Source organism: Papaver somniferum, chromosome 2, assembly GCF_003573695.1.
Source record: "Papaver somniferum cultivar HN1 chromosome 2, ASM357369v1, whole genome shotgun sequence".
Lineage (NCBI taxonomy): Eukaryota > Viridiplantae > Streptophyta > Magnoliopsida > Ranunculales > Papaveraceae > Papaver > Papaver somniferum.
The window spans coordinates 145,519,690-145,534,963 of NC_039359.1; the positions used below are offsets into that span (position 1 = coordinate 145,519,690).

Below are 15,274 nucleotides of genomic sequence, written 5' to 3' on the forward strand. Positions count from 1 at the left end.
TATTTATTGGAATTATTTAGTGGGAATAGATAATTTATTTATGTGTTGAGAGGTTTTCTTAATAAACCTCAACACCTAAACTTGTTTGTTCTTGAATTTGTTCTTGGAACAGTCAATTTTAACTTCTAGAGGGATTTGCTTGGATATTTGTTTTTAAGGACTTAGTGTGTTTTGGGAAAGAAGTTAAGGCATATTATAAAGTGCGGCTTGCGGAACATGAAATGTAGATGCAAGATAGTTTGATTTTGCTTGTTTGAGTGAGCTTATCAGTTGTATGATATATCGTACAAAAACTTTATAAACTCAAAAGGTCACTAAGTTAGGCGTTCATAGTATTCCATGCATTGAATTGTTTGTTTATACTTCATACATTATCTAGTGTGGGTGTGAAAGCTGCAAGAGTCTTGCATGTGGCAAAACCATGTTCCTCGAAGTCTGAAATGTATCCTTGAGTGACATGCTTCACATATGTGTGAGCAACAGTAACTGAGAACTAAAGATTTTGAGCATTTACTATATGCATTTGTTTTTAGGTTTTATGGAATATATATATGTTATTTCAGATTTTTGAGATTGGAGATGAAGTAGAATGTGCCGGTGAAGTGGTTGAAATGGTAGAATGTGGCGGTGAAGTGGTTGAAATGGTAGAAGGTGGCGGGGAAGTGGTTCAAATGGCTCATTCTAGCTGTTCCAAATATAAACGTCCCGAGAAAGATTTGATCGATTTGGTGTTCTCTTGGACTCTCGAGGATATATCCAATGAAGAGTTATATAAAGACCAGGTTTGCCCCTGTCTTTGTCTCTGTCTTACTAAATCATCATGTTTACATAGTTCATGTGGGGCATTCCACCTTACAGGGTTGATATCAGTTAGAAATGTTGCCCACTGTGTAGCTATACTCTATCATATACAATTCCAGTAGAGGTATGTGATTTGGGGGACATCAGTTTTACCGTTAATCAGAAACCAACGTTTGCTGGAGTCATAAGTTTTAGAACATTATATAGTCATAAGTTTCAGTCATACACCAAGTGCATATTATGGCTTTGAATCCTAATCCTATTGCACGAGGCCACTCTATGATCTTATGCTAAATGCATCTCATGGGCCACCATTGAAGCATCAAGTGGCCAATTGGCAGAGGTGGGGATTAGCATGCAGCTCATCGTGCCCATATTTGATTTCTAGATCCATCATAAATCTACCCTGGATCAATTGTCGAAAAAGACACCTAAGACATCCCGATTTTGGAGACTTACGCATAATTTGAGACATTGAGTGTGATAGAACTTTGAAGTATTAGGACGTACTAATCTCTTGATATATAGATCAGGTTCACCTTAGGGAGGCTATCCCTCTAGTCATCTCCAAGCAGGTACATGGCGATATGCCCACTCATACCAGGATTTTTTTATTAGAATGCCGATCTTTAGTACAATGATCCCTTTCCAAAAATAATTTAAAGAAGTTTAAATTACAATGATTTAGCTATTGTATTCTTTTGTAACCTTCCTAATTGTGGATGTCTAAGTTTCATTTCCTTGTCAATGTCAAGTACCATTGATTAACTTGCAAGCAGTTAAAGCCAGTTACAATGATTCTGGACTAGTGACTAACTATGGTTTATGTGATCCAATCATTGCTCGGTTGAAGGCTTTTTTAATTAAAACAATCAATCCTTTACTGCTAAACTGAACTTTTTCAATCTTTTCGTTCTGAAATCTGACGTAAGCTACTTCTTATATTTTTTAGGTGGAAAAGATCCCTGAATGTTTCCAGTCAACGGAGGATTACCTTGGTTCTTACACTTTACCATTAATTGAGGAAACTCGTTCTGAGTTGTTTTCCAGTATGGAGGTGTTACATGATGCACCATTTGCTGAAGTAATCTCAGTAAAGGAGTCTGTGTCACATGGTTCATTTCTGTATGAGCTTCAATTTGATTCTTGGAGGAACATAAATAGTGATAGTGGCAAAGAGGCATACTCTCCCAAATGCGGCGACCTTTTTGTTTTGCCTAATGTGGTGCCTGAAATTGCGTCGGATTTGGAACAGTGCGTAAGGACATGTACTTTTGCTTTGGTCATGAAAGATATGAAGGAGTCCAATGCTACAGAAGATGATAAATTATCAGGTTATTTAAAGTTTCGGACATCAAAGTTGGTTGAGGCTAAAGATGGTATGCGAAACTCCGTTTTTGCTGTGTTTCTGGTTAATATGACTACAAAAATTAGAATATGGAAAGCACTACACATGTCTGGAAACTTACAGATCATTAAGGAAGTTTTGCGCCCCAATTCGACGGTAAGAAATGTGAATATGTTATTAGATATCACTTGTTTTATAACAATGCCTTGAACAAAATCTTGCAAGAACTGTATACTGTGCAGAGTCAGAACTGTTAGATTGACAGGTATTAGGGTTCGTGTTGTTTCTTTGTTTAAAGCTTCCATTTCCTATGTCTATTTTACGGTTATAACTTCTGCTGCATTAAAAGAAATATAATGTAGTTTGGACGAGTGCACTGTTTGTGACAACTGAGTGCAGAATGTAATAATAGCCTTTGTTAATGCATTGCAGGTTGAAGAAATCTGTCATTTTTGTTCTTTACAAGATGATAGTGCCTGGGACGAACAACTTGGCCGCAGATTATCATTAGTCCTCGATGATTCCCAAGCAATTGCAGTGCGTAGTTCTCTTTCGGTAGCACAGTGCAATCATAAGTCTTCTGTTAAACTTATTTGGGGTCCACCCGGGACTGGTAAAACTAAAACTCTGAGTATCTTGTTGTACACCCTCTTAAGTAAGAGCTGTAGAACACTTGCATGTGCTCCAACAAATGTTACAGTTAAGGAAGTGGCGTCGCGCGTCCTAAAGCTTGTTGAAAATCCTCACCACATGGATCCAGGACAGGATGGGTTGTTATGTTCACTGGGAGATTTGCTCTTATTTGGGAATAGGAATCGCTTGGAAATTTTTGATGATCTTGAGGAGATTTTTTTGGATTATCGTGTGGACAGGCTTGTGGAATGTTTTGCACCACCCAACAGTTGGAAGAAATGCTTTACATCCATGATAAAATTCCTTGAAGACTGTGTTGCTGAATATCGTTTGTTGGAGAATAAATCAGTTGGTGAGGCTAAAACTAGTGCCAACAATGTTTCCACCCCTGTGATTCCGAGTTCATTTCTTGGGTTCATTAAAGATAGATACACAGCCATGGTTTCTCCTCTGAAAAGATGTGTAAGTGATTTATGCACCCATCTTCCAAAAGGACTTCTATTGCAGCATAATTTTGAAGCATGGTATGCCTTCTTAATTTGCTTGATTCTTTTGGAATTCTTCTGTCTCAAAATAATGCTAGTGACAAAGAAATAGAGACACTCTTTGCACAGGAGGAGGTTGTTGAGCATGAGAGCGAAGCATATATGTCTTGTACTTCTACTCAGCTGTACAAGATCAGAAATGAATGCATCGATGCTCTAAAATCTCTTTGTCATTCTCTTTCTCATGTCCTTCCAGATAGTATGGACAGAAGTTTGGTACGGCGGTTTTGCTTTCAATCTGCCTCGCTCATCTTCTGCACAGCGTCTAGCTCATATACTTTGCATAGAGTAGAAATGGATTCGCTGAACCTGTTGGTTATTGATGAAGCTGCTCAGTTAAGAGAGTGTGAATCAACGATACCCATGCAACTTAAAGGAATACGGCATGCTATTCTAATTGGTGATGAGTGTCAGCTACCGGCAATGTAGCAAGGTAAATATTTGCACACTGCTTGGATTTAGTTAATATTTTGAAGAAACGTTATCTACATAAATGTTTTTGAGATCTATGATTTGTAAACTCTCTTCAAGTTTTCTTGTTTAGGTTTCTGAAGACGCTGGATTTGGAAGAAGTCTATTTGAAAGGTTGAGTTTGTTGGGACATTCAAAGCACCTTCTCAACATTCAGTACAGAATGCATCCTAAAATAAGTGCTTTTCCAAATGGCAACTTTTATAGAAACCAGATTTTAAATGCTCCCAATGTTCTCTGTAAAAGTTATCAAAGATCCTATCTTCAAGGACCTATGTTTGGTCCATACTCATTTATATGCACTTCTGATGGAAGAGATGAACAAGATAATGTTGCACATAGCAGGAAAAATATGGTGGAAGTAGCAATTACTCTGAAGATTGTACGGAAGCTTTTCAGAGGTATTTGGTGTGTGAGTTTATAATTGCATTACATTTCCATGTAATTTACATATGGCAGCATTATTCATTTTTTGTCCTGCCTGAATATCTGTCTCCCATGCTTGCTTTTCTTTCAAGAAATCATAGTGAGGGTTTTACACTTTTACTTTTACAGCATGGGATGGCGCAAGAGAGAAGCTAACGATTGGAATAATATCCCCATATGCTGCTCAAGTAGCTGCAATTCAAGAGAAACTTGGACACAAATATGAGAAGTTCGAACATTTCGCTGTGAGGGTGAAGTCTATTGATGGCTTCCAGGGCGGCGAAGAGGATATCATAATAATCTCTACTGTCAGATCTAACAGTGAAGGATCTATTGGATTCCTATCTAATCTTCAACGAACTAATGTTGCTTTGACTAGGGCACGGTAAACTAGTGTGCTTCATTCAAGAATATACTTCAAACCAAAGTAACTAGAAATTGCAAGGATATGTGAAGTTCACTTGCTGTATTTTATCACTGCAGGCGCTGTCTTTGGATTTTGGGTGATGGGAAAACTCTGCTTAGAAGTGGATCTTGCTGGAGCGCATTTGTTTCTGATGCTAAAAATCGGCATTGTTTATTTAATGCTGGTGAAGATAAAGATCTTGCTAATGCAGCATTGAAAGCCAAGAAAGAACTTGATCAATTGGATGACTTATTGAAAGGAGATAGCATACTCTTCAAAACTGCAAAGTGGAAGGTAGAATCCTGAATATTCAGGGAAAAATGTTATGTTATCCTTTGTCCAAAGAGTAAAAACTCTCGCTTTGTTTGCACCCCGTAATTTTTTTTTTTTTGGAATACTGAACTCAATTGGATTTGGTATTTTCGTTGTCTTGATTTCTGCAGGTTTTGTTTAGTGATAACTTTCGAAAGTCATTCATGAGATTGAAATCGTTTCAGACCCAAAAGTCGGTTATCAATTTGTTGCTTAAGCTTTCCAGTGGCTGGAGCCCGAAGAAAATGGACTCTGTTTGTGGAAACTCCTTGCAGCTCGTGAAACAGTTTAAGGTTGGACGACTATATGTTATTTCTGCTGTCGATATTGCGAAGTGTTCAAGCTATGTCCAAGTATTGAAGATATGGGATATCTTACCTCTGGAGGAGATGCCAAAACTTGTTAAGCGTCTTGATAGCATCTTTAGTATGTACACAGATGATTTCATCAACCGCTGCAAAGAAAAAAAGGCTGATGGGTATGTTTGGTACCACTACTCTTAGTATTACACGTCTGGTGATAGTCAATTGATGACTCGTTCTGTTCACCTATCAGTTAGGATGATAAATTGCTGTGTTAATTTTCTTTCTTTCTTTATAGGGATATGGATGTGCCAGTGATCTGGGAACCATGTAATGAAGTTGCTCGATATAATACAAGAACTGAGGCGACTAGTGGGTTGAGTGTTGCAGAATTTGACGGAAGAAGCTATCTTGAAAACTCAAAAGTGAACGAGAGCCTATTATTGATGAAATTCTACTCTTTATCATCTGGTGTCGTGAGCCATTTGTTAGTTGGAAGTGATGGCAGAGAACTTGATCTTCCTTTTGAAATGACTGATCAAGAATTGGAAATAGCTCTTTTTCCAAGAAGTAGTTTTATTCTTGGAAGATCTGGAACTGGGAAAACAACTATCTTAACCATGAAATTGTTTCAGAAGGAGCAGCAACACTATTTCTCTTTGGAAGGGTTGTCTGAGGGTACATGTTCTACGTCTGCTTCCCCAAAGAATTGGATGAGAGAGGGTCTTGGAGCGACAAACGGAACCAACCTACGACAAATGTTTGTAACTGTCAGCCCTCAACTATGTTCTTCTATCAAGAATCAAATTTCAAATTTGAAAAGGTAAATTTATTTCCTGGTGTTGTCTTATGGGTAGCTTGTTGTTCTTTTATTCATGAGCCATTTAGTCCAATTCTATACTGTCCTTAATTTTGCCTTTAAATTGTTTAGAGATATTAATACAAGTTATGTCATGTGATATCTGAAACTACACATGGCTGTGGGGATCACATTCCAATAGTATTTATTGATGAAGACGTGCTTCTAAAACCTTTTACCTACTAAAAGCTGTTAGTAAATTATTGTTGAAAATCCGGATTGCCTTTTCATGTTGCCGTCAATATGATTAATGGTCTGCGGATCTTCTCAATAGATACGGGATCAAAATTGGTGTAAACTAGATAGTAAACTAGTACTAAATCACTCGACGTGTGGTGTGTCATAAGACTCATATTCTGCCTACTTGTGCGGCTGTGCCATCAATTCTGCCTACTTGTGCGGCTGTGCCATCAATTCCAACTTCTTATGGCCAAACCATTTTTGCTATTGTAAAACTGCATTTTCTATGTAGTTTACTCTTGTTGTATCTGCATAGTATATATTGATGATGCGAATCAAATAATTTATTGGTCTTAGAATAACTTTTATGTTGTTATCTGCATATTGTCTAAGATTGGTCTTTTTGGTAATGATGAGGATACCAAGTTAACTTAATACAATATCAACGTATAGACCAATTTATGTATGCTTATTTTCTTGCATCATTTTTTTTTCAGTTTTATCTATATGTATGCTTATTTTCTTGCATCATTTTTTTTTTTCAGTTTTATCTGCGGCGGGAAATTGTCAGCAGAAAATAAGTTACTGATATGCATGACATTGATGATACCATTGCGTTCAGTAGCATCCCCGATTCTTTCATTGACCTACCACTTGATTGCTACCCACTTGTCATAACGTTTCAGAAGTTCTTACTGATGCTTGACGGAAGTATGGAGGATTCGTATTTTGACAGATTCAATGATGTAAGGGAGTTTTGTGCGGAAAATACTGGAACAAGTAGGACTTTTGCCTTAAATGCTTTTATTAGATCAAAGGAGGTTAATTACGACCGGTTTAATTCATTTTACTGGACGCATTTCAACTGTCACTTGACCAGAAAACTTGACCCTGCAACTGTTTTTGTTGAGATAATGTCTCACATAAAAGGTGGGCTGATTGCTGGTAGAGTTCCTAATGGCAAACTCAGCCGGGGGGAATTATTTGTTGCTATCTGAGGGACGGGTTTCCACTTTAAGCAAGGATTTAAGAGAGATGATTTATGATATTTTTCTTGATTATGAGAAGAAGAAGCTGCTGAATGGTGAGTTTGATTTTGCTGATTTAGTCATGGACCTTCATCAACGACTGCGAAAAGGGATCTATCGGGGTGATCAAATGGATTTTGTATATGTTGATGAGGTCCAAGATCTAACCATGAGACAGGCTGCTCTTTTTAAGTATATGTGCCAAAATTTTGAGGCAGGATTTGCTTTCTCGGGTGATACAGCTCCAACTATTGCTAGGGGTATTGATTTCCGGTTCCAAGACATAAGATCTTTGTTTTACAATGAATTCATCTCAGAACCAAGAAGTGATTTCACAGGGAAAGCAAAGGAAAAGGTTTCTGATTATTTTCAATTGAGTCAGGATTTCCATACTCACGCAGGTATTCTCAAGCTGTCTCAGAGCATAATTGAGCTTCTTTACCACTTCTTTCCCCTCTCTGTTGACTCTTTAAGGCCCTAGAATAGCCTTATATATGGTGAGGCACCAGTTTTACTTGAATCTGTGAATGATGAAAATGCAATTGTAACTATTTTTGGAAATAGTGGGAGTACTGGTAGTAGTTTGATTGGGTTTGGAGCAGAGCAGGTTATTTTAGTACGTGATGATTCTGTGAAGAAAGAAGTCTCCGACCAAATTGGAAATCAAGCCCTTGTCTTGACATTAGTTGAGTGCAAAGGCCTCGAGTTTCAGGTCGGTGATTGTTTTTTTTTTTTCTCTTTGAAATTCTCAAGTGTACATGTTGAATTCTCAAGTTTTACCATTAAATTTGCAAATGCTAAATATACATGACCAATAGTTAAGTGTGCTGTGTGTGACCGTGAAAGAAAGAGCAATAGTATGCCCGTCTAATATGTATAGTTAATTTCCGCTGCATATATTTCATGTCTTCAAATTCACAGAGGGGCACTTTACAAAGTAGTTGCGCCTATGGAGCTACAGCCCTTAAATGCATTCAGTTTGAACTCTGCGTATAACTGTTTATCCTCTTAGAAGGCATGTGTTTTTATATTCTGTCATATGTGTAGGATGTCTGTTGTACAACTTTTTTGGAACATCTCCTTTAAAGAATCAGTGGCGAGTTATTTACGGACACATGGAGGAACTAGATCTGCTTCACTGCGCCGAACACAAATCATTTCCAAGTTTCTGCTCGGCCAAGCACAAAATTCTTTGCTCTGAATTGAAACAACTGTATGTGGCTCTTACTCGTGCTAGGCAGAGGCTGTGGATCTATGAGAATACAGACAAATTCTCGATGCCTATGTTTGATTACTGGAAGAAGTTGGGAGTCGTACAGACGATGCGAGTTGGAAGCAGCAAGGAAGAGTTGGGAGTCGTACAGACAAATTCTCAACATCTGGATGAATCTCTTGCACAGACGATGCGAGTTGGAAGCAGCAAGGAAGAGTGGTGTTCTTGCAGTATCAAGGTCTATACTGGAACCCTTGCAATTTGTTCCATACATGCATTCATGTACCACTAAGTTCTATTTCCCAAATTTCATATTCTGTAGCATTATTCAGAGTATGAATTTTATTGTCATATGTTTTGTTCTTTCAAATAAATTCTGCAGCTATTTAACGTGGGTAATTTTGAGATGGCGATGATGTGTTTCGAAAGAGCTGGAGATCCATACAAAGAGAAATGGGCAAAAGCTGCTGGACTTAGAGCTGCTGCTATCCGAGTGGGTGGTTCAAGTTCTGAACTGGCTCGCGTTCATCTGACTGAGGCTGCTGAGATTTTTGAAACAATTGGAAAATTCGAGATTGCTGCAAAATGCTTTATTCAGTTAAAGGAATACGAAAGGGCAGGTTTGGACTATCTATATTATTTTTAAGGAAATCTCCCCCTGAAGTAAATTCTTATTGAAAATTACAAAAAAAAGGTATAAAGAGAGGAAATGAAGTGTGCTTTCTGTTCACCCAAAATCAATTCCTGAAATATTAAGTTTGCTTTCTGTAACCCACCTAAAGTTTCTGGAATGGAAAAAGCCATTTTCTTGAATTGACATGAATTCCAGAAGTAACAGAGCACATTCCCGCTAATGAATTTGATCCCCCTAAGGACCCCAACCATTCCCGCAAACTTGTTAGAATATTTAGACACTAATGAAAAGAATATGCTATTGAAGGATCATCTTTAGGAAAATTCTTGCAGAGCCTAGTTAGACAAACTCCAGTTTAAGTTATCAAATTCAAATTAGGTATGAAATTTTCTTTAGGAATGATTAAATGATTTTAGCTTGTAATGTGTTTATCTTTATAGGTTTGCTTTACCTGAAGAATTCCGAGGAACCAAGGCTAGAGGATGCAGCTGATTGTTTTTCTCTTGCTGGATGCTGGTCTATTGCGGCCGAAGTGTATTGTAGGGCTAATTGCTTGTTGAAATGCCTGACTGCTTGCACCAAGGGAAATCTTTTGGAAGCGGGGCTTCTGTTCATAGAGAAATGGAAAGCAGATGGAATCTTTGATGGTGATACAGCCGAAAGTCAAGGGATGAAAGAATTGAAACAAGAGTTCCTAGAAAAGTGTGCATTTCTCCATTATCAAGTGAAAGATACAAATAGTATGATGAAGTTTGTTCGGTCCTTCAACTCATTGAACTTGATGCGGACTTTCTTGGTAACTCATAGTTATCTCGATGAGCTCGTGGATTTGGAGGTCGAGTTTGGAAACTGTATGGAGGCTGCAAGTTCTGCCAAGCTGAGAGGAGATCTTCTTCTTGGGTCAGAAATACTGGAAAAGGGTGGGTGCTATGAAGAAGCATCAAGGATCATTCTTCTGTATGTTATTGTCAATTCTCTTTGGATTACAGGAAGCAAAGGTTGGCCCTTGAAGAAATTCTCAAACAAAGAGGAACTTTTGACAAAATCAAAATTGATGGCAAAGACTAGCAATGATAACTTTTATGAGTTAATCTGCTTGGTGGCTAGCTCATTATAAGAGAAAAACAGCAACTTAGCAAAGATGGGAGATTATTTGGCTACTTCCCGGAGGCTCGGTCATCTTGGAGCAGAATTTTTTTTACCTTCGGAAGATACTTGATTTCCATCTTGAAGTAAGGCTTGGCAAATATGAACAGGATGAAATGGTAGTGTTGGACCCTATGAAACATGCAGCACTAATGATTTCCAGTAAGAGGGTTTCAACTCAGGCTTTAATTTACTTCTGGAATATATGGAAGGAGAAGATTCTAAGCATATTGATGTTCCTTGGTTCTATTGGAACAAAACATGAAAAAGACTAAGGGCTATGATGAGTTTTGTATGGATTACTTAGGTGTCTGCAAAACGGTACAAAATAGCAGTTTCATTTACATATTGCTAAATGCAGATGCCTATTTGGGTGAAAGAGATCTGTCATAGATCTGTTGGACAAAATGGGGAATTGGTTACAATGGATGCTCACCAGTTTGTATCTGCTGCTCAGAGTTACTGGGTTTCTGAAGTCACCAGTCTTGGTATGAATGTGTTAGAGAAGCTCAATACCCTTTATCGGTTTTATGCTGGAAAGTCTCCTCATTGTTTAATCAAGGAATGACTTCTCTTCACATATTTGGAGTCACAAAAAGGCTCATGGAATCTAAGGTATTGGACTGGGAGGCTCCTAAGGCACTACTAGAGTACTCTGCGTCTTGTAGACGGCGGTTTTTCGAAATTGTAAGTCCCGCAAACTCAAAGATGATTTTTTTAGAAGATATGATCAAGCTAAGAAAAACATAACTTTGTAGGGAAATTACCAAAGAACTAATTATGGAAATTGTCAGATCGGAAAGAAATTTCTCTTAAATTTGGGAAGTGGTGATTGTAGGATCCAAATATCGCACAATAGTAAGATCTCGCGAGAATGTAGCGAGAGCCTGGGAGAACGTAGCGAGAGCCTGAGATAATATGAGCTGTAATCCACTACATATGAGCTGTCATCCACTATGTAATATCCTATATAAAGAGAAAGGCAAGAGAGAGAAAGAATAATAATCAGAAAATGATACACATTTTAAGATGAGAGAGGGAGACACAATTAGAGAGAGAAAACAGAATTTGTATTATTATTATCTCCTTCTTCTTCCTTCTTCAACCAAGAGCTCCAAATACTCATTAATGGAGTCTCAATTGTAATTCATATGTAATTACAAACAATCATAGTGAAATCTAACTCCGTGGATGTAGATCACATTGATCGAACCACGTAAAAATCTTGCGTCTATCTTTATAATTTTAGCACTTTTATCTTTATTTTCATATCAAATAAGTTTAGATCTAGAAATCATAGTCATGATAGTACAAGGGGTGTGTTGTAGGATTTCCTGCGACTACATTTTGGCGCTAGAAACAGGGAGGAGTAAAGCATTTATCCCTCCTGTAGCTGGTTGGTTCAAAAAATTTCCATGAAGATTAGCTATTGTTCATATTTTTCTAGATCTACAAAGTTTAGGTTCAAAAATGGAAATTTTATGGAAGAAATCACACTTTCAGGGAGTAAACATCATCAACAATTCAAAGACATGAAAAGAGTGAGAGAAAAAATTAGTTGTTGTGGTGAAATTTAAGGAAAAAAATGGAAGTTTCAGTGGAAGATTTTCATGTTCAGAAGATGAAGGCAAATGTGAAAGAAGTTCAGGAAGGACGTAGAAAAGATAAGAGGCAGATGCTGCAATTTCTATCACAAACAGAAATTCACACAGATGGTTCAAGGCTGAGCGAACAATAAATAGGTCACGGGTCACGGGTTCGAATTCGCAGAGACACATATTTTTCATTTTCTTCTCATTTATGAATAATTTCGCAATATTGTTTCATTATTTCACAAACAAGAGGCAGCACAATTGGTCATCTGCGAAGTTAATGAGTTTATGGACTTGTTATCAAGTCCCAACACATGCATATTTTTTTGCACATATATTTCTTTGATTATTTCGCACAGAAGAGAGTTGATGATAATTTCGCAAAGATATTTTGCAAAAAAGAAGTTTGCATAGTTGGTCAGAACTCGGAAGGCATTGTTGCAAGCAACAGGTCGCGGGATCAATTCTTGCTTCTCGCATGTTTATTTTTATTACGCGAAATTTATATATAATTGTCTCTCACACAGTTGGAATTTGATTACTTCGCAAGAACTTTGATTATTTCGCAAGAGAGGGTTAGCACAGTTGGTATGGTGTGAGAATATGCAAGTAGCAGGTCGTGGGTTCAATTCTTGCCTCTTGCATTTGTTTTTGCTAAGCGACACATATACAAATAAAAGATTTTTGATTTGATTTACAAAAGGAGATATAATCGCAGAATTACAGAAATTTCAGAATTACAAAGATTTCACAATTACAAAAGAAATCGAGAAAAATCTTGCACAGATCAATTTATATATTTCTCTTGAAAATTTGCTTTGTTTCAAATGAGAATGATATCTAACATGGAGAGTAGTAGGAGGAAAAATAAGACCTTCCATCAACAGGCTAGTAAGACCTTCCATCAACAGGCTGCATAAGACCTCATTAGGATCATTTCCATGAAAGATATTTATCGGATGAGACGAAACAAGTTATACAAAGGAAATCAAAACAAAAAAAAAACGATTTGAACTTGCAATTAAATGAAAATTTTTGATAAAAGAAATGTTGAATACTAATCTAAATTATTATTTGCATTACAACATTGCATGAGGCAGAGAACGTGGAGTATAATTTCGCAATACTTCTTATTCGCAATCAAGGACGGATACTTCTTATACTTCTCAAAGGATACTTCACACTTCTTATATATTTCGAGGATTAAGTACTTCTTATACTTCTCAAAGGATACTTCATACTCCATACTTCTTATATATTTCGAGGATTGAGTATTTCTTATACTTCTTCAAGGATACTTCATACTTCGCATACTTCAAGAGATGATACTTCTTATTTACTTCGCAACGTTCCGGAACTTCATAAAAGAATAGAGGCAAGTACGTACTTTTCAAGTCCAATATTCTTTCGCTCGTTCCTCCAACAACTACTACTACAAAGTGGATTTTTCCTTAAAGATCGTTCTTCAAGCAATATTCAAGGAAAAAGAGGCAAGATGTAGGATCCAAATATCGCACAATACTAAGATCTCACGAGAATGTAGCAAGAACCTGAGAGAACGTAGCGAGAGCCTGAGATAATATGAGCTGTAATCCACTACATATGAGCTGTCATCCACTATGTAATATCCTATATAAAGAGAAAGGCAAGAGAGAGAAAGAATAATAATCAGAAAAGGATACACATTTTAGGATGAGAGAGGGAGACACAATTAGAGAGAGAGAGAAAACAGAATTTGTATTATTATTATCTCCTTCTTCTTCCTTCTTCAACCAAGAGCTCCAAATACTCATTAATGGAGTCTCAATTGTAACTCATATGTAATTACAAACAATCATAGTGAAACATAACCCCGTGGATGTAGATCACATTGATCGAACCACGTAAATCTTGCGTCTCTCTTTATAATTTTAGCACTTTTATCTTTATTTTCATATCAAATAAGTCTAGATCTAGAAATCATAGTCATGATAGTACAAGGGGTGTGTTGTAGGATTTCCTGCGACTACATTTTGGCGCTAGAAACAGGGAGGAGTAAAGCATTTATTCCTCCTGTAGCTGGTTGGTTCAAAAAATTTCCATGAAGATTAGCTATTGTTCATATTTTTCTAGATCTACAAAGTTTAGGTTCAAAAATGGAAATTTTATGGAAGAAATCACACTTTCAGGGAGTAAACATCATCAACAATTCAAAGACATGAAAAGAGTGAGAGAAAAAAATTAGTTGTTGTGGTGAAATTTAAGGAAAAAAATGGAAGTTTCAGTGGAAGATTTTCATGTTCAGGAGATGAAGGCAAATGTGAAAGAAGTTAAGGAAGGACGAAGAAAAGATAAGAGGCAGATGCTGCAATTTCTATCACAAACAGAAATTCGCACAGATGGTTCAAGGCTGAGCGAACAATAAATAGGTCACGGGTTCGAATTCGCAGAGACACATATTTTTCATTTTCTTCTCATTTGCATGGGAGAATAAAAGAATAAGGAAAAAAGTTATGCGCTAATTTCGCAGAGAGGTTCTTACACAATTGGCCCAGAGAGCAGTATGTGTGTTCGTGGTTGCAAGTTCGAATTTGCCTGGGAACATAGTTTTTTTTTTTTTACAGATAGCGAAAAAATGAATAATTTCGCAATATTGTTTCATTATTTCGCAAACAAGAGGCAGCACAATTAGTCATCTGCGAAGTTAATGAGTTCATGGTCGTGTGATCAAGTCCCAAAACATGCGTATAGATATTTCTTTGATTATTTCGCACAAAAGAGAGTTGATGATAATTTCACAGAGATATTTCGCAAAAAAGAAGCTTGCACAGTCGGTCAGGAGGCATGAATGCAAGCAGTAGATCGCGGGATCAATTCTTGCTTCTTTATTTTTGTTACGCGAAATTTATACAGAATTGTCTCTCACACAGTTGGAATTTGATTACTTCGCAAGAACTTTGATTATTTCGCAAGAGAGGCTTAGCATAGTTGGTATGGTGTGAGAATATGCAAGTAGCAGGTCGCGGGTTCAATTCTTGCCTCTCGCACAGATCAACATATGTAATTACAAACAATCATAGTGAAACCTAACCCCGTGGATGTAGATCACATTGATCGAACCACGTAAATCTTGCGTCTCTCTTTATAATTTTAGCACTTTTATCTTTATTTTCGTATCAAATAAGTTTAGATCTAGAAATCATAGTCATGATAGTACAAGGGGTGTGTTGTAGGATTTCCTGCAACTACAGTGATGCTGATATTTGTTTATGGGAGTCTACCTGTTGAACTGTGTCAGGTGATTGTAAACTGTTTTGAGATGATTGTATCAGGTCATTGGAAATCCTTCTTTAGGCAGTTTAAAGACTGCATTGATTCAGGGACTGTGACGTTATCATT

General features: G+C 37.1%; 1 protein-coding gene and 1 pseudogene across 1 annotated transcript; both read left to right on the top strand.

Annotated features, from left to right (window-relative positions):
• LOC113352139 overlaps nucleotides 1-6,998 on the top strand; it is a 7,677-nt pseudogene extending 679 nt beyond the window's left edge.
• An 885-nt stretch (nucleotides 6,999-7,883) lies between these two features.
• Nucleotides 7,884-11,355, top strand: LOC113349365 (TPR and ankyrin repeat-containing protein 1-like). The gene is made up of 4 exons (XM_026593338.1): nucleotides 7,884-8,023; nucleotides 8,359-8,762; nucleotides 8,907-9,144; nucleotides 9,599-11,355. Exons 2-4 carry the CDS (start codon nucleotides 8,427-8,429, stop codon nucleotides 10,273-10,275), a joined length of 1,251 nt encoding a protein of 416 aa, XP_026449123.1. The 5' UTR covers nucleotides 7,884-8,023; nucleotides 8,359-8,426; the 3' UTR covers nucleotides 10,276-11,355.
• Nucleotides 11,356-15,274: the final 3,919 nt, after the last annotated feature.

What these genes read in the sequence shown, in the direction of transcription:
- LOC113349365 (XM_026593338.1), top strand. Translation starts at nt 8,427, where the DNA reads ATGGAGGAACTAGATCTGCTTCACTGCGCCGAACACAAATCATTTCCA. An exon ending in GGTGTTCTTGCAGTATCAAG is followed by an intron (nt 8,763 to 8,906) that starts GTCTATACTGGA and finishes TAAATTCTGCAG; the next exon opens with CTATTTAACGTGGGTAATTT. An exon ending in AAAGGAATACGAAAGGGCAG is followed by an intron (nt 9,145 to 9,598) that starts GTTTGGACTATC and finishes TTATCTTTATAG; the next exon opens with GTTTGCTTTACCTGAAGAAT.